The sequence below is a fragment of the Pseudopodoces humilis genome, chromosome 1 (assembly GCF_049639895.1).
Source record: "Pseudopodoces humilis isolate 2021_Gansu_Grassland_sample_001 chromosome 1, ASM4963989v1, whole genome shotgun sequence".
In the NCBI taxonomy this organism is placed as follows: domain Eukaryota; kingdom Metazoa; phylum Chordata; class Aves; order Passeriformes; family Paridae; genus Pseudopodoces; species Pseudopodoces humilis.
The window spans coordinates 4,062,819-4,088,516 of NC_142200.1; the positions used below are offsets into that span (position 1 = coordinate 4,062,819).

At 40.2% G+C, this 25,698-nt stretch overlaps 1 protein-coding gene across 2 annotated transcripts in view; it reads left to right on the plus strand.

The window, feature by feature from the left end:
- AGO2 (argonaute RISC catalytic component 2) overlaps window positions 1–25,413 on the plus strand; it is a 57,042-nt gene extending 31,629 nt beyond the window's left edge. For both annotated transcript variants that reach the window (XM_014255251.2, XM_005516886.3), the window contains exons 11-19: window positions 1,601–1,734; window positions 4,052–4,236; window positions 6,063–6,222; window positions 8,842–8,932; window positions 10,005–10,199; window positions 11,360–11,494; window positions 12,324–12,425; window positions 12,786–12,985; window positions 13,293–25,413. In XM_014255251.2, the coding sequence (XP_014110726.1) occupies window positions 1,601–1,734; window positions 4,052–4,236; window positions 6,063–6,222; window positions 8,842–8,932; window positions 10,005–10,199; window positions 11,360–11,494; window positions 12,324–12,425; window positions 12,786–12,985; window positions 13,293–13,401 (1,311 nt within the window). In that variant the 3' untranslated portion in view covers window positions 13,402–25,413. The remainder of the gene's footprint in view (window positions 1–1,600; window positions 1,735–4,051; window positions 4,237–6,062; window positions 6,223–8,841; window positions 8,933–10,004; window positions 10,200–11,359; window positions 11,495–12,323; window positions 12,426–12,785; window positions 12,986–13,292) is intronic.
- Window positions 25,414–25,698: the final 285 nt, after the last annotated feature.

A 25,698-nucleotide genomic window follows, 5' to 3' on the forward strand; every position in this document is an offset into this window, starting at 1 on the left:
GTGAGAGAGATGTCATGGGTGTATTGTTCAGAATTTAAATTTAGGGTCTCAAAGTCCTTAAATGTATTGGCCAATTTGCATCTCTCTCAATTGCTGTTTTATTTCTGAAAGTAAAGCTGGGTTAAAAATGCTTTTTTTTGCCTCAAGCACTCTTTCATTGTGTGTTGCAAGAAGCAGCGTGCAAATAGTGGTTCAAATCAATGTGTATGGAGAAGAACAAAGACCGTTTCAATTATCACTGTATATATTTGAAAATATGCTGAAATATTCCTGAACTTCTGGTTGATTTTGAATGTTCTGGGAGGAGCAGCTGTATTAAGGGCAGTTGTCTTGAGGTATCATCTATATCAGCATGTCTTTCCCCAGACCCATCTCTTCCTGTTTGGAATATTTCCCCACAGGTTTTTATTTTACTATGGCTTTTCAGATGGTCCTTCTGACATAATCTTTCTCCTGCAATATATTTTAAAAACAGCTTGAGAGACAGGATTTTTTCATCAGTTACATACTTTGACTTATTGCAAGATGAAAAACTTTAATAGCTGGGGTAACATCATTTGTGGAGGCTTTTGATAAACCTCTTCAGATCATGCATTGCCAGCTGAATATAATTCTGTCCCTGTGCACAACAGACTGGTGCCTCCAAACCCATCATGGGAGAGGATCCTGAGTTTTCTGCCTTAAATTCTTCAAATGACTCAGGCAAATCAGCTCAAACCTCCCTTCACTGGCAGGTTAAGGTACCCCAGGCCTGACCCTGATTAGGGGACTGCTTTCATGAACTATTCTGGCACCAGCAGGTTGGGGGAACTTAATGGCAGATGAATGTTGGAAAGTCATAGTAGGGGAGGCATTTCCTACAGCACACACAACTGTGCAAAATCCATATCAGATTCATGTGTGTGTCCTGAAAAATGCCCAGAAGCTTTAGTTGTTGCTGCTAGGTGAGAAGGAAGACATCATGGTAACTTGTCTAAAGCATCTGTCAGTATTTATTAAGGTAATTAACATCACCAGAATTACTTTAGCTGCTTTATTACATCCCTTGTCCTCCAGATAATCCATCCCAGTGATATCTGCTTGGTGGGAGAAATAAGTGTTGGGCAGGTCCAAGCTGAATTAGTGATTACCTTTCTCAGCTTTTTCACATTTTTTCCTGGAGTTGTGTGAGTGACAGTGAACCACTATTTCCCTCTACTTAGTGATGTGTAAAATATTCATAGTACTTAAATTAACTTTTCCTTGGAAAGTTCACTGAGCAATTGTAAAGTCACTGTAGAAATGTAGGTTCTTGTTAACATTCCATACCGAATCTTACTTTCCATGTATAATTCCTATTTGCTGCTGATAAATGCAACCAAAGGCAATGATCAGCAATAAAAATGAACAATGTGAGCTTTATTTTTCACCTGGCTAAGAAGCTGTCTTGCTACAGTGATAAAATGATTATTATGAGATCAGGTGGATGTTTGTACAGGGGAGAGAATAACCCGAGAGAATAGATTACCTGCCAATTGGAGGGAAGTAGAAGCAAAGCTAATTTTTGTTTAGCATCAATCAAGTTTTGCATTAATGTTTAATTTTTACCTTCCACTTCCAGAATAAAGCCATTGCTACACCAGTGCAAGGTGTCTGGGACATGAGGAATAAACAATTTCACACTGGAATTGAAATAAAGGTTTGGGCAATTGCCTGCTTTGCTCCCCAGCGCCAGTGCACTGAAGTTCATCTTAAGTAAGTGTGTTGTATAAGGTGGTGATTTTATCATTTATTATGGATGCAAATGTCATGATTTCACTTTTATTAAGAACATATTTTTGGCTAAATTGTTTAACATATGGCAATACATCTTCTGTGTCTTTGTGCTTTGAACGACACCAGTCTGATTTCAATACCAGCATTAGGAAATCCTCCAAATCACACTTAACAAAAGCCATTTCTGCTCTATGGCAGGTTTCTGACCAGTAAGGCCTTAGGACAGGGTTTAAGATAACTGAAATGATGTAATGATGGGTCTTTATCACTAAGTGTTTCTTAAGAGTGACTGCTGACATTTGTGTTCTCTTAGGTTCCTTTCCTGGTTATATGGAGTAGATTTATTCATGCAGAATTTCTTTAAAAAGGAAATTTTTGGTCCAGACCTTTTCCTTCTCAGAGTTTCTGGAACGTACAAGTTGCTGTATTTGCCAGATGAGTAGGACTGGTTGTTCCATTGACTTTAAGTATTTGAATGAAACTTTCAGATTTGTTTTCTCTGTCTTTGGATGGGACATGGTAGTTCATTACAGTGACACCTGCCATTGGCTCAGGGAAGATGTGCAGGCCCAGATCAATGTCTGATCCCTCCTTCCACATGCAGCTGCTTTCCCTTCATGCATGGACAAGTGCAGCCTGTGGAGCTGCCCTGGCAGTGACTCAGCTGCTCTCTGGGAGGTGAATGCAAGGCAGGGATTGCTGGCACTGGTGGCATTGCCATGGCAGTGTTCCTTCAGATGATTTGCCAAACAGCTTGGGAATTTTTCCTTAACAAGTGATGAGCAAATAGTGGGAATCTTTTTACTTTACTCCCATTGTGTGAGGAGGGGAGGGACTTGTTCTCTCCAGGCACATGTTAAGAATTGGGCTGCCAGAGAACTTCCCCTTCCCTGATGTTGCTTCTAGTGGAAATGCTGTGTAAACGAAGTTACTCAGTTTTGAGAAATAGGCAGAAGTCTTCAACATAATGAGCCAAAATAAAATTATTTGGATGGCTTAGAATGAGTTTGTGTTTGCCATGAAAGGATATTACTTCATGCCTGGAAAATGTCTCTATCCCATTCCATCTTGTGGCTTCTTGTTACATCTTGTTGAGCAAGTTGAAACTCGAATGCTGCTGATTCGTCGGAGTAAAAACCTTCAAATGCTCTCAAAGTCTTCAAAATCATCCTGCTTTACCTCTTGGGAACAGAGAGAGAACCTTTCCTTGCAGGCACTGTACTTCCAGATGGACTTTTAAAGGACTCAAACCCTGAGTTGTTTCAGACTTGAATGTTGAAATCACTGAGGGTTTTGGGTAGGAAGGGACCTTAAACATCATCTTGTTCCAACTCCTCTGCCAAGGGCAGGGACACCTTCCCCAAGACCAGGTTGCTCCAAGTCTCATCCAGCTGGGCCTTGCACACTCCCAGGGATGGGGAGATGTTCTGCCACTGACTGCTGTAGTGAGTGCTTGTTTTTCCAGAGGGAATACCCATTTTCTGCAAGGAGCCTCAGGCTGCAGGGCTGAAGCTCACAGTCTGTTATGATTCATGCAAGTTAACAATGGGTTTGGAAGAAGCTAAATCTTCGCAGCCTCTCAGTCAGTGGCACCCTGTGGTGAAGATGAGCAATGTTTTAGACAACTGTGGGGGGGAGTACCCACTCCAACTTAAGAAAAAGGGCTTTTATCTGTGAGTTAAAAAGGCTTGCAGGTGGAAACCTCTGAAGAAATTTGGTTGTCTCCATATCTCACCACTTTCATCAAAGGGTGACATTTTTTTCACCAGCCTAGGAGAAGGTTTGCCTTCACCTCCAGGATACACGTTTTCTCTGGTATCTATGAAATTGTGCATTGCTATGGATGCTAAAGCAATTCCCTGAGACAATTGCTGGTAATTTCTCTTGGTTGTTTTCATCATGAAGAAAAAAGAGAAGAACTCCAACCCTTTCTGTAGTGGTAACAGATGGAATTATGTTAGAGCAGTCTATCCCAAATTGTCATTGTTGCAGTCTTCTTGCAAAAAGTATTTTATCCTGTATTCCCCATAGAAATAAGGTAGATTTTGCTTTGGAAATGAGGTTTATTTTGTTAATGGTGTTATTTGTACAGCATATTTCCTGTCTTTCTTTCAGTGACTACACAGTCAATTGTGTAGTTAATTGTCAATTAAAGATGCACTTGGGGTTAAATTCCCAGGTTTTTGGACAGCACAACTTTGGAAGTTTACCAGGGTTGTTCCATTAAAAATAAGATCAAAAATCAAGGTGGGTTTTTATTGTCTGATAATGTAATGTATTGATGTGCATTCCTCAGGTCCTTCACAGAACAGCTGCGGAAGATTTCCAGGGATGCTGGAATGCCAATCCAGGGGCAGCCCTGCTTCTGTAAATATGCCCAGGGAGCCGACAGCGTGGAGCCCATGTTCAGACACCTCAAGAACACTTACACTGGGCTGCAGCTTGTCGTGGTCATTTTGCCTGGAAAAACACCAGTCTATGGTCAGTGAGTGGAAATGGTGCATTTCAGTCACAGTTTTGTGTGTTTTTTGTGAACTATACAAAGCAGAGAGGTTTAATGCTGGTTTAACTCTATAAATTCCAGTTAGAGAATGGGTTGTAAATAAATTTTACTATTTTTCTTGTGCTGCATGATGTTTTATATTAAGACCTAATTATTTTCAGTAGGTTGTCTATGCTTTTACTTTTCTTTTCCCCATTCCCTGTGCTGGTTGCATTTGAGACTCAGGTTGTGAGAAAGCAAACACAGGGCTTTGGTGAGATTGACATTGATAGGCAGTGGATTATAATATCCTTAATAAAACTCTTGTGCTGAAAATTCCAAGTGATTGAAGAGGTAATGACTTCAAGAGCTCTGTAGCTTTTAGAACATCTTTGCTTAGTTGCACAATTTGCCTTTGGCAAAAAAATGTTGAGTGAAGGAGATTTCTGTCTATTTTTCTTATTATTTCAATTTTTTTAACTCAGGTTGCAAGGATACAGGTGCACAGAAGGTCAAAATTCAGCAAACTAAACTGTTTTTTATATAAAGTCTCAATTAGTGTGTTCTACATGGCAAACGCACATGGGTTTTAATAGGTTTTATATAAACCATGCATTTTCCGGCTCTTCCTATAGGCAGAACTGCTGGTTTTCCTGTCCTGCCTCCCTCCTTTTTTTCATTTACTTTGCCCAGCTGGAGCAGCAGCAACAATTTTTCTCCCATAGTTACATGGACTCTTCTCTGATGGATCAAATCTGCCAAGCACTTGCATATTTGTTTTATCCCATCCCTCGCCATTTTAATATAGCACAAAATAATTTTCCAACTTAATATTATCTCTTACAAGATGAAAAGAGATTAAGCAAGGAACCTTAAGGAAATAGTACTTTTTTCCCCCTTGAATTCAGCCTGCAAAGGAAGTGGCTCATCTCTAATTTGTACAATAGAAATTTGGTGCAAAATGACATTTTTACTATTCCTGTTTGGCATTAAAAAAGAATTCTTTTCCTCTACTTCAGCACTGAGAGGATGTGGTACTGCTCTCATATTTTTTCCTTGTCATTATCTTTAATTACAGTTATTTCTTCCCCCTCTAATCATCTCTCCTTATTTTCTCCCTACGCTCTTCCATACCCTGCACTTCCTATACCCACAGTCTTTCTTTTCTCTTCTTCCCACCCTGCTCTTTCCCTCTCCTGTTGCCAAAGAGGGTGGTTCATCTTCTCTGAGCCAGTCCTGGAGCCTAAATTTCTTCCCTGAGTGTAAGAGTACGTAGGTCTCTGAAAGCCTTGAAGTCTCAGTTTTGTTAACAATAGGATTTTATTTAACCTTTGGAACTGTACAGTACTTAATGAGTTTCTTGAAGTTTTTATGGACTTGCCACTTTTCTGTGCAAGTGATAAAGGTGCAGAGAAGAACTGATAAACTGCTTGGCTGAATATTGCTCAGCACTTTACTGTTAGGTTTGTGTTACTATTCCAGAGTTTAATAATGCAACAAGTGCTGAGTATCCTTAATATCCACGTTGCCCACATCATTAGCCAAAGCTGATGATATAATGCTATAGTTGTAAAATAAGAGTTAATTAAAAAATTCTTAGTTAATATAAGCCAACAGTGCCTTTAATTATTGCATTTAGGACCCAGTTAAGTGGAGCAGAGCAGAACTGAGTGGGTTTGGGGTGTAAGTTTCATTGTGTTCCTTTAAACTTGAGCACCACTTTGCTAAAACTCCAGGTGTAGTTAATTGGCACCGAATTCAAGTCTCCCCCATTGTTTTATTTGCAATTTGCAAATCTTTGTTTTTTGTTTTTCTCATTCTGTAGCGGAGGTGAAGCGCGTTGGTGACACGGTGCTGGGAATGGCCACTCAGTGTGTGCAGATGAAAAACGTCCAAAGAACAACACCACAAACTCTGTCCAACCTTTGCTTAAAAATAAATGTCAAATTAGGAGGTGTAAATAACATTCTACTTCCACAGGGAAGGTAAGTTCATCTTTCAAAGGGGAAGAGGTTGTTGTATTGCAGAGAACGTGCGTCATGCTGAGACAACTGGGAGCTTTTATCTGCAGCCATAGCACTGTAGCTTAAGTGACTCTTCAGACAAACTCTTTTGGCTTCTAATAAATAGTCCTGCAAAAGTTAGGTTATGAAGACAGGAGAGGAATACTTGTTTCTGTTGAAATTTATAATTAAAGTATTGTTTTAATGATCTGACCGCTGAAGTGCACAACTGCCACTAGAATGCCACTAGAATTCTATTTGCCTTGAGTTTTCAAAAACAAATAGGGACCACCTGGAACAGTAGTGCCTTTTCTTTTGGTCAACATTCTTCTCTTTGAGACTCTTAACCACAGTGGAGACATGAGCCTGCATTGGGTCATGGACTGTGCTCTCAAAAGTTCTGAATTTGCTGGCTGTGAAACCCACTGTCTCTCAGGTGTCCTCTGCATTCAGTGGAGTATTGGGATGGCCCTGGATGTGCCAGCATCCAGAACATTTACCCTGTGCACCTGACCTTGTCAGTCCTTGTGCTGTCCATCCCTCCCAAAAAGTACCTCTAGTACTACCACTTCTCTCAGCTGTTGGATCCCTTCCTCAGGGGTCTTCCAGGGCATTCTGTGATGGTGATCCTGCATTCTGTCTCTCTGAACAATCCTCTCTTACATTCCTTAAAAGCTGTTCCCAGAGAAGAAGGGGCCCTGGCTCCCAAAACCCAAGCAATACCCATGTCCTGGGTCAAGGATGGCTCAGCTGGAACCTGAACAGCTGCAATATCTGGGTCCATGGCTGCACCATTGGACTTTCCCTCTTTGAGACAGGGACAGGGAGGGCTTCCCAGCAGCTGGGGAAGAGCCTCAGCACCCAGCCTGTCTCTTCCATACCCCCATCCAATCTGGGTGGTTCATTGCTGAGATGGGCAGTGGGGCAGGGCCCCCTGCTCTTTGGCAGCATCCCAAGTCTCTGGGGTAGACATCAGGGTGGCAGTCCCACCTTATCTCTAAATGCTAAATAGATAAGTCCTATCAGCAATGCCAGCCATTGTATGATATCAGCATCTAGAGAAAAATTTGAATGTTTTGAAAGGTGGTGGGGTGCATCCAAAGAAGTGGGTGAAGGATTGGAGAAAAACTCCCCCCTGTATTGCTTCCTCACAATGGGCACCATTATTAATGAAACCCCACAGATATGAACTTAGTCTGTGGTAGTTGTACAGCCATGTGTCCACATTCCAGAGGAAGTTTACAATCCAGGAATTGCTCACCTTATTGACCTGTTGTGCAAACTGGATTGCAGCCACAGTAGCCTTAGTCATAGCATCCATATTTAAATATGGAGCTGCAAATGGGGAAAATGTAGCCACAACCATGTGCCAACCAAACCAGGCTAAGTTAGACTACGTGGTGCCTAACAAGGTTTCTGTGTTCTGCACACAGAATTAGGTTACCCAGGAACTATTATTCCTTTTTCACCATTTCCTTTCAATGCCCTCAAGCCCCACACTGGGCACCAAAAACTGTGCTGGAGACAGGTGTCTGCCAAGGAGGGTGGGAATCTTCCTGGAATGGACAAGATGACCCCCTCCCTCCAAATTATTTTAACTTTGGGGGCTTTCAGGCAAAGATGTGGGTAAGGGAATAACAGGTTTTTTTACCAGAAAATATATATATATATATGTGTATATATATATATATATGTAGGCAAACAACAATAACAGCAATAACAAAACACAAACAACAAGAAATTAACAGAATTCCAAGACACCCAGCTATGTTTTTTGTCTCCTAAGTACAGTCCATTCATCATCTCTTAGGCAACAAATGGGAAGAAAATTTCCTGAGAGAAAAAAAAAAAAAAAGAAAAAACCAAAGAAGTCTAATCCCCAGCATTACCTTCCCCTTTCTTTTAAAGAAGGTCTGCAAACCGATTAATTTATCTCCATAACTATTAAATCAATCCCCCACACACCCAGAAAGAAATTATGGTGGCCCAAGATTTCCTGTTTGAAATTGTTTTAGTAAGGAGTAGAATTGAAGTTTAAAACTTGTGTTGCAGTGCTTTGGTGTTCCTGTCTTTGTGCAGTGGTTTAATCTCTTAACCTAAAGATCTGTTAAAAACTTTCAAGCTCAGTTTTTTAAAAAAAATCTGCTTTGAAAAGAATAACTTTGATACCTACTATTTTTGGACTTCCTTACCGAGACTGTTTTTTATTTGGAAAAATATTTTTATTCATAGCATCTGCATATGTGCACAGTCATTTAATTTTCTCAGATGCCATTTGTTACTAAGGGATCAACTTTTACTCCTTTCCATGGTCTAGTTGATAAAAACTGGAATTGTTAAAGTTAGAAAAAACTAAATATATTTTTAAACTAATTTTTAATTAAGAGGAACAATTAGCTGTGCTTTAAAAATCTAAGTATTTAGCATGAGAACCTTAATCAGGATTTTTAATTACTGCCACAGGACAAGTGACCAACTCTGATCAAGTGCCAGTTGTTGATGAATTCACTGCAGGAGTACAAGTGCTGTTTATTTGAGTTTTAATGTGCTTTATTAAGCATAAATCTTGCTGCTTTTACAAATTTCCTTTCTCTTTGCCAGACCCCCAGTATTCCAACAGCCTGTCATATTCCTTGGTGCAGATGTAACTCACCCACCAGCTGGGGATGGGAAAAAGCCTTCCATTGCTGCAGTGAGTAAATTGTGTCCTGGTCTTTAACCCTAGCTCCCTCCTGCTGCTCAGCTCTAATGCATTTTATTGCTTTCAATCCTTTTGTGGTCCATTGCTTCTGATTGCCTAATTATAGGATTATAAATTATTTTTCTGCAGGAATTCATTGAAACTTCAGAGAGCTTGCTCTGATGCTAATTACTTAAATGTGTGTATTAGCTTGTAAAATGCCTGAGTTGCTGATACACAGAGGAGCTTTTCTGGAAGCTGATATTTTTCAGCAGCCTGATAATGAGCTGGTGCATGTTTAAATCTGCGTCTTCAGCACTTAGAAATGTTCAGAATTTCTTCATTGCTGATAGGGAGCTAGGCTGGCTCAGCTGTGGTTTCTGGGGACTCAAGCTTCCAGAAAACACAAAATGTGCACTAATGTCTTGGAAATGTACTTTTTAAATACAGGGAATGGTCTTTAGCTTGTGTTATGTCAAACACCTGTAGTGGCTGCTCAGGATTGTTTAATAAGGAAGATCTTTGGTGATGTTATGTATCTGTATTAAAAACTTTCACCTGTGTGTCCAGACAAAACCAGGTGGAGATGTGCTCACTTTTTTAGTTTTTTTTGTTTATTCTTAAGTCCCATGCCACTTTAACAGGATATAGATGCTAACATTTCATTTACAGAAAAATCCCTTCCCTTGACAAAGGGTGTGGATATTTCTGAGGCCCATCACCATTTCAGTTGGATGGATCCAAAAAATGAGCTTGGTGTCTTTGAGTTCAAACTCCTGTGCTGTACTCTGAACTAACTTAATGGTTTTATGGCATCAGTGCTCCAAACTGTATTTGAGGTTTAAGTGCCTGTAGGTGCAAACAGGATATGAGTCTTTTAGATTTAAAACAAGTTTTCTCTTTCAGCAGGGTGTACTGCCACAGGTGGACTAAACCCACAGCTGTTTCCATGCACATTTTAATTCCAAATACATCTTTGTCAAGCCAGCCACTCAGTGTGATAGAATTAAAGACAGTGCAGTTATCTCACAAAATACTTCTATTAAAGTGCTTTTTGGTTTGATGCTGAGCATTTTTTCCCCAGGTTGTAGGAAGCATGGATGCTCATCCCAACCGTTACTGTGCCACTGTGCGGGTGCAGCAGCACCGCCAGGAAATCATCCAGGATTTGGCTGCCATGGTCAGGGAGTTGCTTATCCAGTTCTACAAATCAACGAGATTCAAACCAACTCGCATCATCTTCTACAGGGATGGTGTTTCTGAGGGGCAGTTCCAACAGGTGATATTGGTCTTTTTGAAATACTGATGGTGTAGTTTTGTGGTAGGAATGGAATTTTATAATAACACCTTTAAGTGGTTGGAGTTACAAAAAGTACAACCTCAACAAATCTTCCCTCAACAAATTTGTTGGATTCTAACCAAGCAGGCAGGAGAAGTGTTTCCGTATTTTTCATGTGCTTTTGAGAATACTTTTCCCCTTTAAAATATTTCCTCTTACAAAATTATAAGTGAAAAGTGTAGTCTTAGCACTCAAGTTATGTTCCACATCTGTTTCCTATTTAAGATATATTAGTCAGACTGTATCCTATAGAACTTCAGCAGTAAAGAAAAATGAATTTTTTTTTTTTTTTAACGAGGATTAATAAATACTGGATTTTCAGTCATTTTTATTCCTGTTAAAACTCATCAGATACTTTATCATACTTATTTTGTTTGCTTGCTAGTACCATATTTTATGAAATATTTTTCTGTATATTTTAAAGACATTTATATACATGTTTCCAATGTGTAAATAAAAGATTCAGAATTGAGTCAGCTTCTCAAAATCCAGGGGAATAGAGGAAAGGCCACTTGCTAAACTTGAATTGATAAATTCAAGTATGAACTTTTGGTATATCCTTCTTTCAGTTGTCACTGGTTTTCACTGAGTTTTTTCATGTATAATTAACCCACATTCCAAATCGTTGATTTTTTTTTGTTCCACTTTCCTTATTATTGATGTCTGTAGTCCTGCATGGGGCTCCACAAAGCTGAGAAAGAGCAGCTGAGCACTTCTGGATTTTATCCCTTGTCCTAGTCTGAAAAATAATTAGTCTGTTGTATTCAGCAGCCTAATTAAATGTTGATTTGTATTTGGTAGTTAAAAAGATTTTGACATGCAAGTTATTAGTCAGAGCCTTGTGCTTGGAGCTGAACGAATATGGAAGCAGCTCTCTCCTGGCTCAGGAAATTGCTGATGTAATTTGCCCTTATCAGGGGAAGAAATTAAAGTTTTGTCCTGAAAGCTTTGACAACTCATTACTCTGAGTGACAGGGCAAAAAGGAACATGATAAATTAACTGTGGATAAATAAAATAAATATGTAGATAAATAAGAATTATTTGTATGATGGCAATGGTTCATGTTGATCATGTTGGTCTCTTTCTGTGTGTGGCTTAGGTTCTCCACCATGAGCTGCTGGCTATCAGGGAGGCTTGCATTAAACTGGAGAAGGATTATCAGCCTGGCATCACATTTATAGTGGTGCAGAAAAGGCACCACACCAGACTCTTCTGCACGGATAAAAACGAACGGGTACGTTCTCGTTGAGACCCCAAATGTCCAGCAGGCAGTGAAGTCACCAATTACTGTTCATCTGTGGTACTTTCTGGGTGGAGATCAGACTCCCCAAGTTGATTTTTGATACTTTCTGGGTGGAGATCAGACTCCTCAAGTTGATTTTTGGTACTTTCTGGGTGAAGAAGAGACTCCCCAAGTGCAGGAATGGAGATGCTGCTGAGAACGGAGAGTTCCTCATGGCAAAGCTCTGCTCACAGATTGGACTTTCCACGTTCTCCTTCCTTCTGTCAGGCTTCTCCATGGGAGCACTTGGAACCCACTAGGCTTCAAGGCAATAATTAGTATCTCCCAAAGCTGACATGAAGGTGATATATTAATAAATGTTGTGATTACAGATGTTAAATAGTTTGAAAATAAAGAGTATTTTTATGTTCTGCTTTGAAGAGATTTTGAGGGAGGAGGGAAGGGTCTGTCTGACAAGGAAGGATTGTCCCCTCATACAGATATAAACAGGAAAAGTTTCTCCTGTCCTGGAGTGGGAAGGTGAAAAGAATTTGAAAAATCTGTTGCAGGAACTTCTTTTTATGTTCTTCAGAAAAACAAATCTTTTTAGGTAGTTTCTAATAAGGTTTTGCAGCTTGTCTCTTTTTTTCTTTCACCATAGTAAAGACACTCCAGATTTTCAGTTGGAACAAAATTTCAGTTTTGCACATTATTTCTTCACTTTCTGCTTTTTATAGATCTTTTTCTTGTGTTTGTTTTCTTGGCTATACAGCTGAAAAGAAAAAAAAAAAAACACCCTTTGTGTTGTGCCTCTATGTCTTTGCATTTCCTGTTTACACAGGTTGGAAAAAGTGGAAACATTCCAGCTGGTACCACAGTGGACACAAAAATCACCCACCCCTCAGAGTTTGATTTCTACCTGTGTAGTCATGCTGGGATTCAGGTAAGACATTTTGTGTGGCATGGTAACTTTTTAACTGTTAATGTTTGTACTAAAGCTATTTTATCTGATGGCTTTTTGTCAGATCTGAGGTTTTCAAGATGAAAGTGCATTTCAGAATTATCATTTAATTTTGGAGGTGAAATTTTGAGAAACACAGTCCTGTTAAAAAAGGGGAATGGATTAGTTTGATAGGGAGCAAGGAAGGAGGTCGTTTGCCTTTGAAAGGAAAAATTAGCTGAAAAGTGTAGAACTGCTGCCTGTGGTTTTGGAGGAAGCGGCCGTTTTGCTGCAGTTCTCCTGCTGAGGTGGAAGTTCAGGAGGTGTTTGGGAATGCTGATGAGCTGTGTGATCTGGCTCCAGGGAACAAGCAGACCTTCTCACTACCACGTGCTCTGGGATGACAATCGCTTCTCGTCGGACGAGCTGCAGATCCTCACCTACCAGCTGTGCCATACGTACGTACGCTGCACGCGCTCTGTCTCCATCCCTGCACCTGCATATTATGCACACCTGGTGGCCTTCAGAGCCAGGTACCATCTGGTGGACAAAGAACACGATAGGTGAGTTTGGAGTTTTGAATTTTTGCAGAACTTGAAGGCAGTGGGCTTGTTAATTCTGGGCTCGGTGTCCTCACTAGTTTGAGGGTGGATTTGCTCTCACCACTGAATTATGCTGCTGAAACAAAGCAGAAGATGTTCCTGTACGTGCTGTTTTCTGTTTCAGAACCTCAGTGGGGCCTTAAGGCCATTCTGTTCAGAGGAAACTAATGATACAGGAACATGTGCAAGGAGAGGCAGATTAAATACGGTTTCTCTTCCCTCCCCCAACCTGTTGGTTTTTGTTTCCCCCCCCTCCCTTCTCTTTCAGTGCTGAAGGAAGCCACACTTCTGGCCAGAGCAATGGCAGAGATCACCAAGCACTTGCTAAGGCAGTCCAGGTGCACCAGGACACGCTGCGCACGATGTACTTTGCTTGACATGTTTTAATGTTCAGCGGCTCCGGACAAGGCAGAGTTGGATTCACACCAGACCAGCTGCACTTAGACCAACAGATGCCCCACCCCAGGGACAGCCAGCAATGAGTGATGCTTCTTTATTCTTTTCTTTCCCGTTTGTAAGGAAGCCTTCCGTCCAGAATTTCAGACTTGATCACAAACTGCATTCTTGTACCAAACCCCACTGTTGTCAGAAATGTGGTTTGCCAAAAATCTCTGAGCTGCTTGGTATAAAACAGACCCAGATTTTATAATTAAATCAAGAGCTGCAATCTCAGGGCTTAGGGAAGAAAACAAAGAACCAAACCAACAACCCAACCCACAAAACTCATTCAGTTTCCTGTTCATTGACTTGCTTTCAATAATTTGGAAATATCTCATTCATACTAAGGTGTGATGAGCTAAAATGCTGTGAATCAGCTTTTAGTACAAAGGAAAGCAAAGCATTTTTTGAGTATTTATGAAGCCTTGATTATTCTAGATGCATTTACAAAATTCTTATTTTCAAAATAAGAGCGTGACAAAATTCTGATTTCTAACTGTCTTAAAAAGAGTATTCTCAGATTATTCTCTGTGTGTCTAAGGGCAAATGTATTTTCTGAAGCTTGTTCTTGAATGTTTTTTATTGTGCTGCATTTTAAAATGTTTTTCATAGACTAAAGATGAACTTAAAAAAAAAGAAAAAAAGCAAAACTGTACCTAAGCTTTTAATAGCTCCAGTTAGATTGGCGGAAGCAAATGTGCCATTTGAAAAAATTTGTAAAGATTTTTTTTAAATCATACTGACAGCTAACTTTAGGATTTGTCATACAGGACTGTGACACTTACTTTCCAAAGTCTCTAAAGAATACGGGTCTGTGGTGATGAATACAGTACAATCCTTTTTCACTGTTGTTTGAGTTAATGTAAATTTTATATATGTTTCACAGTATTAATGTGATAGACTAGATGCTATTATTTATTTTTATTTACTAAGGAGTGCTCATTATACTTCTGTTAACATATCAAGAATGCTTTGAACTTAGAAAAATCCTTTTTGTGAGGACATTACTCTGCAAATGCAAAAAAAATATGCAATTGATGTGGTGAGAGGAGAGAGATGCAGCCAGTATCTGTTGTAGCTTGGGATTTGCAGAAAGGCTTTTTCAACATGCACACAACACAGCAGGTTTTACCTCTGCGGTTCAGACGCACACAAGACCAACATCCTACATTCATTCAAGCACAAAACAATTGTATTTTATTTATATGTTGAGTAGTGGTGAAGCAGGAGGTCTGCTAGAGGAGAGTGGTTTGCTGGAAATAAGGCTGAAGTCAGAGAATCTATGCAGTAAAGATAAAAATTAGGAAACTGAGATTTACTTAGGGAGGTGAAACTCTCTTCATTATGCATAAGATCTGTAGGAAATGTGAGAGTTTTGCCATTCTCTTAGTAGAAGCATTAATTAAAACTGATAATTATTAGACAGATGCTTCTGTTAGTTTGCACACTGGATTCATAAAAACCATAACACACATGTAAACCATTGCACTAATGACGATGCCACGAGCAGGTGTAGGAGAAAACGGAAAAAGCCCAGGAAAGTTGTTTATGCTGACTTGATCTTGTTTGTTTTTCCTTGAGATAACTGAAATAAGATGCTGAGAAGGCAGGCTGGAAAACCTTCATTCTCTTCCACAGATGGATTTTGCTCTTTTCCCTTTTCTCCTAGCAGCTGCTCAGTCCCTGTTTGGACACTTTTACCTCTGGCCACTGGGATGGGCGAGTAGCTTTAACCCATGCAGAGCTCTGGGCCACAGAGCAGGTCAGCTGCAACCAGGTGGTGTTGGATAAGCTAGAAAATGCCCAACCTTTGCTGCATAAAGACGTTTAGGTACATAATTCCAGTTCAGACCTTCACCTTGTAGCAGTGTGTTGGTTGTCAGTGTTTCGTAGGTGAAATGTAGAACCTGTTAATGGAATAATCAGATTTGTACTTTTCTAATTGGGTGATTAGGCTGCTGGCTCAGAGTGTCTTCTTGGTCATAGTTCTATAAATTCAGATTTCTGTAAATTTGAAGCAAATCCTAGGTAGCATTGTCTGTCTTGCTGTGTGCCAGCGAGGTTGTACCTACCTCCCCTCAAATACCCCTAAGCTGCAGATCCTCCCCATGGTGGGTGTGTTGCACTTCTCTGTGTTTCCTTCAGAGCTTTCCTATTTCAGTGAAGATATTCATTTGGCAGAGTTTTATATAAGAATTATTTTTATATTAATTCTTCTTATAAAATAGGATAAAGATCATCCATTTTAAGACATCATTTAACTTATTTGGTGTGTGTTATGCAGAGACCTTTTGGATGTGAAATTCATCCCCCTCTTTCCATGCAGATCTGGGACAATAGAATTGTACAGGTGGTCAGGTGGGGTGAGGAGGGCAAGATCTGTCTTGACCTCAAATCTCATTTCTGAAGTAGCCTGGGACTGCACTGCATCCTATTTAAGATGTTTCCTTTGTGAGAAAAGGAGTTTTAGGCAGGCCCTTAATCTGAGAGTAGCTGTTGTTTGTGTATCCTCTTGGAATGAGCAGAAATTCTGTGTAGCTTTTCTTCCCGAAGTATGAAGAACTTGGGATGTTTATGTGCATTTCAGGCCATTTTTACCTTTTACAGATCTTTCTAAGCCTCTGATACTGCTAATTCTTTATGCCTTGTGTCTCCCTCCTTTTCCCTCCCATCAGTGGTGAGCAAGTGAATAATTTAAAGCATTTTTTAAAAAAAAAAACTGATTAGGTATATACTTTGTAAAGTACAGCATGCTGGCAGTCCAGCACCTCTTCTGGGAATATTTTTACTATAAATTACATGTTCAAGAATGTATCCTGTCCAAAAAAACCTGCCACAAACACGTAAAATCTCAGTATTATTTTTTCATTCTGTACCTCCCACATGTTTGGTGTAGAACAGCAGCATCTCAGGTCAACACAAAGCTCAAGAAGTCTCAGTCCCCCCATGTTGCTGGTGGAGAAATGCCAGCTGAGGTCACAGCTCTGAGTCTCTGGGTCACTGTGCAGGTCCGGTCAGCAGTAACCAAATTTGTGCCACCCTCTGGCACTTGGGGCATTTTCTAGCCTATGCAAAGGAGTCCCACTGCACAACCCCCACAAAACAGCATCAGCAAGTGTGAAATGCTCCTCTTGGGAGGTGATAAGTACTCTCAGAAGACATGAAATACTTAAAAGTTTGTCTTTTTTTCCCTGATGTGCAAAATCTAATGCAATAATGAGGTTTGCTTAGTGGTGGAAATTTCTGCTCCCGTGGCTGAACAGAGTAACGAGTCCACTCCATCTGTTCCAGCACCCAGGAAACAACTGAGCTGATCCTTAGGAGCAAATGTTCTGTTGGGAAATGCTGGAAGGAAGTGGATTTGTCTCTGCCTTTATGTGGCATTTAAGACAGCGCTGTGCAATTTAACACTTGGGTGTGTGTATGCACTGATGTACAGAGTGAGATCACTTGTTTAATTATTAGAGCTCCTTATTTTGGCTTGGTTTGCTTTAGAGTATTTGACTTTGTGAATTACAATCAATGATCTTCCATATTCCAGAGGCTTTGGCACAGGAATTCCCTCATTTATTGACCTGTCAGGTAACAAATACCTTTGATCTCCATCCAGGCCCCCCAGGCAGCATTCTGATTGTGAAAGCAAAAAGGTTATGAAGGTTTGGCTTTAATTCTGCCTCTCTCAATAACTCCTGCAGCTTTTGTCTGTTGTAACAGAGTCTTGTTGGATCATTTTTATAACATAAGACAGGAGGTTTTTCCACAAGGATTTTCAAATTAAAACGTCTGGAGAGTAGGTGTGAAGAGTTTAGTTTTTTTTTTTCTGAAAAGATTGAAGTTTCCAAGATGCTTCTAAATTTTTCTTTCTAACTAAAGTTTTTCATGTATGTGCCCAAAAGCTTTTGATTAAATAGCAGACACAGTCAAATAAGCATCTCTGGTGGCATAAATAACCCATAAGGGCCTTTTTTTTTTCTTTAAGACATCTTTTACACATTAACTAAATGAATGTAAGAAGAGTTCTCAGTATTTTTTACACTTGAAACCAGTGTAATTAGACTCAGTTGTTTTCCTCTTTTTTAATATTCTTCTTCTGCCATAGCATCTCTTTGTGTAGTTTTCCCCATTCCTAATGCAGGACAGTCCTTTGTATTTTACTTTTATATTCCATTTGGTAACATGCTTCTTGATGCACACATGCCATCTTTCTTAAGGAAAACTTCAAGTAGAAGGTAATTGCACTGATTTTTGGGTTTTTTTAAACTCCCTTTTTACTGTAAGAATTTTAATCTTTTTTTTTTTTTTTTTTTGCATCTCCTGTAGCTGTTTGAAAATACTGTAAATAGTGCTCTGCACAGCAAATACTGAAATGCTGGGGATGCCATTCCTTGTTATATTTTCCAGAATACTGCCACATTTTCCAGTGTTGAGATGGGAGCTTTGGTGTTAAATGCTGTTATACTTTGTGTGCACTATGGTATCAATCCAAGAAGGGCACAGTTGCTGTATTACAGTGGAAATACCTAGGGTTTGCCTGAATTTATAAAGCATTTCTCCCTTCTCTCCTCTGTGCACATTTCTCCCAGACCACAGAGATGCAGTTTTTTAGCTCTCACTGTGCTCATTGTCTGTGCAAGGCTCAAATGCCACCTTTGGTATGAGTTTGATGACTGATGGCATTAATGTAATATTTGGATTATCAGCTGTAGCTCTCACAGGTTTTCCTTGCTTGTCTGATTCTTGTGTTATAGAAGCAGAATCAGTGGATGTGGCAGAATCAGTGGAATTGCAGGGATTTGGGATCCAGTTACAATGTCTTGCTGTCTGTCCCTGCATGGTGTGGGATTGGGCAGTGCCATGGATGTTTCAGTGCTCTGAGCTAAGGAATGGTGTCACCTCTGCCTGCCCAAGGATCTCCCATCCATCAGCAATCGCCTTTTGCTTCCATAACCCTCAGGGACAGGACAGACCCAAACACTAGCCCCTCTGTCTGATGTTAGGATGCAAAACAGCAAATTCTGCCTTCTGTTTCTGAGGGTTAATGACTGGAAAGATGTATTTCTGAGAGGGTTTAATCCAAATTATATGGGAAGGGGGTGCTGTGTGTGCTTGGTGTGGCACAGAATCTGTTTAATCCCATTTAGTGTTTCAGTTGCTTTGTCATTCTTTGAAGTGTTAATTTGTAATTGCTTGGCCAAATCACTACCAAAGTGGGTTTGTGAGAATCTTAGTTACAAAGCAGGTGCAGTTCAAGGCTACCTCCTGTGTTCCTTCATGGAAGAATTAATTGAAGTGAACCTCCCACTAAGCAGCCAAAATGCTCCCAGAGGGACTGGATTTGTCCTGGTCTGTTCCCTATTGGGAAGTGGCAGTGCCATACTGTGATCCTGGGAGGCAGCTCAGCCTTCCCTCTGTCTTCCAGAGGCATCCCTGTGTATTGAGAGGGTATTATGATTGCCTGGAGAGGTTACCTAGAACAGAGGTTGGACAGTGTTAAAGGAATAAAGTGGGTATTTATTAAAAGGCCTTCAAAGGACACACCTTGGGCAGTACAGGAGCCTGGCTGTGGCTCCACCCAAGATGGACACTGGGTCATGAGTTTTCACACTTTTATGAATTTTGGTCCATTTCCATATTGGGGTTAATTGTTCAATTACAGCTTCAGGTGATGAAGTTCCATCCTCCCAGTTTGCTCTCCTCAATTTGCTGTTGTTTGTACTTTTTGGGCCTGAAGCTGCAATGGTGTCCTTGGTTCTCGGGCTGAAAAAGGATTGTTTTGTCTGAACTGTGAAGAGAACTTGCTAACACTTGAAGTTCAGAGTTATAAACTAATGCAGTACAGAACCTGGAAAATTTGAAAGCCAAAACTTAAGGCATCAACCAGACCTGGCAAGTGGTTGATGCCTTAAGTTTTAGCTTTCATATTTTGCCATATTCACATCTGGCACATCTGCTTCTGGTCAGGTTCACTCCGTAGCAGCAGCTCCCTCTGTAACCTGTCCCTTCACTTGAGTTTCCAAATGAAAAGTGTTTCTGTACTTTACCTGTTGGCCAGAAAAAGTTAGGTTTTCTCTGCAAATGACATGAAGATGCTTGAAATGTATTTTGAGTTGCAGGCAAAAAATAGGTATTGGATTATTTTTCTTAATGTGTTTTCTAGGTAAGTTGATATGCGACTGTAAAAATGAAAAAACTTTATTCCCTGCTCAGAAAACTATAAACTTTAAAATGTGGGGAAAAAACCTCCAAAGCAAAACACCAAAGAACAACCCCAAACCTGAGTATGTTCATCTTGGGACTACTTAGTGTCAGTTCTGTGCAAAGCCTTGGCCAAAACTCAACCTTGACATAAGTCCACATGGACTGAGGGTGCTTTAAATGACCTGAAATGAAACTGTAGAAAGCTGTGTTAATAGATCAGATTTTGTTTACAATTATTCCAAACAAGCTTCCTCATCTCAGAACAAACCACTCTGCTGACAGGAATACCTGTTGGAGCAGAGTGTGCTGTTGTGGTTTCGTAGCAGTGTTAAAGTTGATTTGTATTTACAAGTAACTGGGCTTTCTGCTGTGAATTTTGGCCTATCAGAGTGAGTTTCCTGGGATTCTGTGCTCCCTGCAATTTCCTTCCCTTAATCTCTGGGTCTAGATACTAATGAAGCTCCTCTATGGCAGGAGGATTGCTGGTGTTCTGACTTTCTGGAAGCCAGATTTTGCAAGTGACTGAATAAATCATTCTAAATCAGCTCATTAATAACTGAATGGAGTAAAATCCTGTCAGTTTGGTCCAGTTCTCAGTCATGATTTAACAAAGCCCCCCCAAAAGTGTGAAGTGCAGGATGAATGTCTGCTTTGGAGAAGATGTTTCACTACATATTGTGCGCTGCAGATTGTGGACACTATTGCTGGCAGGGTTTGTGCTGTGCAGAGATGCTGAACAGCTCCTCTGTCATTGATGGGAGCAGAGTTTTGTGTTTTCCAGACAAGGCAGACCTGGGATCATCAGGAAGTTCAAGGAGTGATGAGCTCCATGCTGGGTGCTGCTTGTGCCCCAGAGAACAGAAGCACTGGGTACCCCAAGCCTTGGGGAAATGAGAAAGGAAGTGAGGGGAGACGTTTTCTTGCCAAATTGCCAGTTTAAGCACTTGTTAAGGTGACAGTTTAATTCTTAGATTTCCTTCTGGCTTCCCTGCAAGTGCCCCTCAGAAATCCTTCACCCTGCACCCATCTGCTGGCCCATCCCTATTGGGGAAGGTTGGCAGGGAGCTCCCCAAGTCGATCTGTGGTGTCAGGGAGCTCTGCTTTGGTTGGGGCCAGGACAGGGGCGCTGCTGGATCTGGAGGGATGAGAGGTTGGCAGGAGTCAATTGTGAGAGTTCTGCATGTGGCAGCACTACAAACCCACAGCACCAGGTGCAGGCTGTGGCTGCTCCCTCCTCCCATCTAAATACCCCTCAAAAAGCAATTCCTTTGGATTTGTCCATGCGCTGCCTCAGCAGATCCATCGTAAACCTGCCTGTGCCTGCTCTTCCACCAACCAACCTCCCTGTGTGCTTTGAGAAGCCTTGGGTTGCATGGCAGTTCTGTATTAAAGGGAATAATCCTTTCCACAGGGTTCTCAGGAGTGCACAGGTTTTAGCTGTATTTTTTTTCCCACATTTTGGATGTGCTGTTGAACCATGGACTTGAATTTTGTTTTTTTTTTTTTCCTCCCTTCTTTAAGCACAGCTAAACCACCTGCTGGAACAGCTGCTCTCTGCTCATCAGCAGTGATTGCAAGCCTAGGAGTTGTCCCCAAAATATAAATGTAAACTTTCCTGGTCATTTTATGGGTTTTTTTTGAGTGTGCTTGGCAAGCATGAATGGTGAACAGGTCAGCAAGCAAGCTTAGGAATCTCTAATCCCCTGGCTGGTGCTGTTTGTGTTTGCTTTGTTAGGTTAGATTTCCTGTCAGGAAAAAAAAAAAAAAATATATATATATAATGTGGACTCTTCTCTGTATTTATCAGTTTTTCCTGGTTTTAAAGCCATGAATAGAGGAAGTTTCACTCATGCTGGTTTTTATGAAATTGCACATTTTTGCCTGACGTGTACTTGACTCAAAGCAGATCCTGTCTGGGGTTTATGGGCACCCCAAAACCTCAGCTGCTGTCGGTTGGATCAGACCTCTCATATACCAACATGACATGCAGTGAATTTTGTTTCTAGATTTCACCAAAGTTAGTTCTGCACCAACTGTGATGTGCTCAAACCTCACTGTTTCATAGCACTGTTTCTGTGCTTTTAAAAAATAAGGATTTGACCCAAATTTTGTCCTTCCTGATATATTTTCTTGTGAAACTTAACGACAACCCTTCAATTGCTCATCTCATTTACAAATGAAAACTTCGTAATTGCATTTTAAAGAAAATAAGAGTAAAAAAACCCAACTAAACAAACCATCAAAAAGCATTAAGGAATAAGTTTTAGATTTAGATTTATCTTGGAAAATCAAATTTTCAATGAGGTGCAATTATATCTGGCAAAGTTGTGTGTTATCCTGAAGAGTGTTTCCACTTCCTTTCTGTAATTTGTTGGTGAAGTTTAGTAGATTTTCTAGGTCTGTGTGTGTCCTTTTTTTGTGTGTGTACACAGGTGTGTGACAGGACAGCGGACAGTGTATAGGCTGGATGTAAAGGATACAGAGGCAGTATTTGGCTGGAAATAACAAGCACAATTTCCCTGGCTTTTGCAGTTTATTAGTTGTACAATCACAAAGATTTCAGCGTTCAGGGCATTTGATAAGTAAATATCTAGTACCAGATTTCTGTGCAGCAGTGGTTGAAAACAGAATGTATTGATTAAATCTAATTTTTTTTTTGCTTTAATTTTGGTACATTACAAAATTAACTGACTTTATCTGTTAAGGTTTTATTAATCTTTTGTTTTAATAGTGTCAAAACTTTTTTTAAATTATTTTTTTATAAAATAATTAAAAAAAAAAAGAACCAAAAATCAATCCAGAAGCTTTGTATTGTATATGTTCTCTCCAATCAAAATGATCGTGTGACCATTTAAAGTTTGCTTTCTTTTTTTTTTTTTAAGGAAAAAAGATAAGATGTTAAGGTTGTTCCAAGTGGTACTAAATGTGTGTTGAGTAGTTTTGTGTGTGTGTTGCATTTCTGTGGAACTGTCTCGTGCTTGCAGTATAGAAATGACTCATGCTGGCTGGGTAAGAGTAGCACTTGTAATGCAAAACCAGGCCCAGAATTACCCTCGGCTGACTCTGAAGGGCATCCCTGGCACTGTGGGCTTTCCCATGGAGGTTGGAGGCATCACTTGGCAGTGCTGGGGGGGTCACAGGGGGTGGAATGAATCCATTGCTTCTCTTGCTGCCGTAGGTGAGCACTTGTGTGATGCTGTGTGGCCATGCCACTTTAAACTAAGCCTTAACTAAATGATAAATGTGTCAGATTCCTCTCTCAGAGCATGCAAAAATACTGTTTAACAACAGGAGGATGTTCCTGTAGAGCTTCAGTGTTAGTAAAGGCAGTCTCCTGGCCTGAGAAGTAAGGGACACCTGTAGCTGTCTGTACTGTGATGCCTCTTTGGGCTCTCGGGCATTCCTCGGCAGCCGACCCCAAATTGGCTTTCCCAAATCCCAGCTTTTTGTTATTCTTGTTGTCAGACATATTCTCCTCCCCCCACCCCTGCCAGCAAATCTCTGCCTGAAGGAGGATTGTGATTTAACACTTAAAATTTTACATCCCAAAAAAAGCCATTCTTGAATTCTGTGCTTGCTTCGGGTAGGTGCCATAGCTTCCACTTCTTATGACTGACATAGGATCCTTAAAACATTTTAAATAGAGGCAAAAAAAAAAAAAAAAAAAAAGTGTTGGGGACCCAGCTTGCTTCTATTTTACTCTTTTTTCCAATTTGGATCTACCTCATGTAACCAGTTGGGTGCTAATTACTCAAATTGTCAAGGAGATTTGGCAAAGGCGACCAAACCGACCCCATTCATGGCCCAAACCCTTGGGTTTCTTGTTCTGAGACAGCAATCTTAGATTTGAGTTCTATTCTTTGTGCCTTTGTGGTTATTTTCCCCCAGTGCACAACAATCAAAACTCATCTTCCTGATTAAAAACAGCAAATGGTTTTTAGCTGTGCTGCAAAAAACTAAATTTGAAAATATTTTTTGGTGTAGCAAGTTGTAAAATAAAGTATCACAGCTGACCTAGGCAAAGAGAAATACCCAATAAAGAAGGTTTTGGAAATGTTTAATCCTGACCCCAGAGCTCTACATCTGTGTCTCTATGTAGGCACACAGCATGCAACTTTGTGTGTTTATGTGTATATATATAAATATAAAGTAAGGGATACACGTGTAAGGGTGAGGGAATAAAACATCATTGACCTTTCCACAGTTTTGTATGTAACAGTTTACAACTATGTGTAAGTTTTTTCTACTATGTGAACCTTTTTTACTCAAAAAGAATTCCTTTTTGGAAAGCTTTACGTTGTGATACGCTATCATTTTTTGAAGTTTAAAAAATTTTTTAAAAATCCACTTTTTACCAGTATCTACTACAGAGGGGGAATCTTTGCTGTAAAATTGTGTTAGTTTAAATATCAAAAGAAAAGAAAATATCTATATATGGGATTGTAAAAGTGCTGACATTCCATCATGGCAGGACTTCCGAGCTGTTTCCTAAGGCTTTCTGCTGCAGAGAGACTCAAACAAAAGGAAAATGCCTCTGTTCAGTGTTTTTATAAAACTGCTCCATCAGGTCTAGACTTAAGCTATATTTTCTAAAGCCTAATCATCCTTTAATATGCTGCAGATAAATGATCAGCATGGTTGCACTTTCTCAGTAATAATGTTTGCCCTGCAATTGGCTCATGATAAGGACTTTAGTTTTTTAACAAAACCAATCGTACTTTGGGCAGAAGGTAATATTTATATAGGTACCTCAAGATTAAAAAAAAAAATAAAGAGCCTGAATATGCTGCATTTTGTTTCTTTAACATTTTTCATGTAGCATTTGTTTGCTTTTCTGGTTTTTTAGGAGATGACTTAGCTACCTGTTTGCTTTGGGGGACCCTGATAGTGTTTTAGGCCGTTGTTTTCTCTGGATCTCACAGAATGTAGTATCCTGCCTTGGGATCATGCAGGAGTTTGGGATGGGATGTGCCCTGCAGTGTGTACACACGGGGAGGGGGACCATGGAAATTCGCTTTATAGATTTCAGGAAGAGGAGGAAAAGGATACTATATTCCTAAAACAGACAATACATGTTCCTAATTCTTAATTATGGTTTGTCTGGGGTTTTTTTTTTGCCTCATTCTGCTTTCTTGATTCTTTTCTCAAATACGAGTGTGGAAAGAGGCAGTTGATTAATGGGGGCACACAGTGACCAAACCTGCCCCACTGGTGGGTGTTTTGGGCATGATTCCCCCAATCTATGGGGGGGAGCAGTGCCCCATGTTGGAGCAGGACCCTCCTGCTCTCTGCCTGCTCCCTATTGCAGGTCCACCCGCTACTCCTTCATTTCCGAGTCAGTGAAAATCTAAAAATGTGCAGAGATGGGGAATTTTTTTTTTGAGAACTGTTGAAGGAAGCTTCAAAGGCTGTGAAATTGAGCATTTATTGTCATATTTTTAAGCTTAGGTGGGTCCTTTTCCAAGTTTGTTTTACAGCTTGCAAGGTAAAATAGTTTGCACTACTTTTGCAATAAACTCATGAAAAACCTAACAGGTTCTGTTCTGGTTTCTTACTGTATATATACAACTAATACTAAAGATTTAGCATAGTGTTTTTCACCTCAAAACATAAGACTTGTAACAAGCTCAGAATGCTGTAATTCCTGACAAAATAATGATGTGAATGATATTTTATAAAGTTATTTTGTATGGTGTCGATTTTGTTTTGCCTCATAGTATGTCAATAAAATAAAATTCCTCATCTTTACAAGATATTGTTTGATGTCTTTTTCATTTAATATTTGGCCATTTTCTGCAGTTACTTGTGCACTGTGAGACTCTGCCAAAGTCTCTGGTCCCTTGCATTTCCCCCCTTGCTTGTGTTTGGATGTTTCCCTGTGCTCCCACCTGCTCTGTGCCCAGCCAGAGACATCTGTGCTGCTTTAACTCCTTACAGGTTGTAATCCTGGAATTGTTTTTGAAAGATGAACATTTTGGAAACCACATGCCTGAAATGCGCTTCCCCTCCCCCCCCCCCCCCCCCCCCCCCCCCCCCCC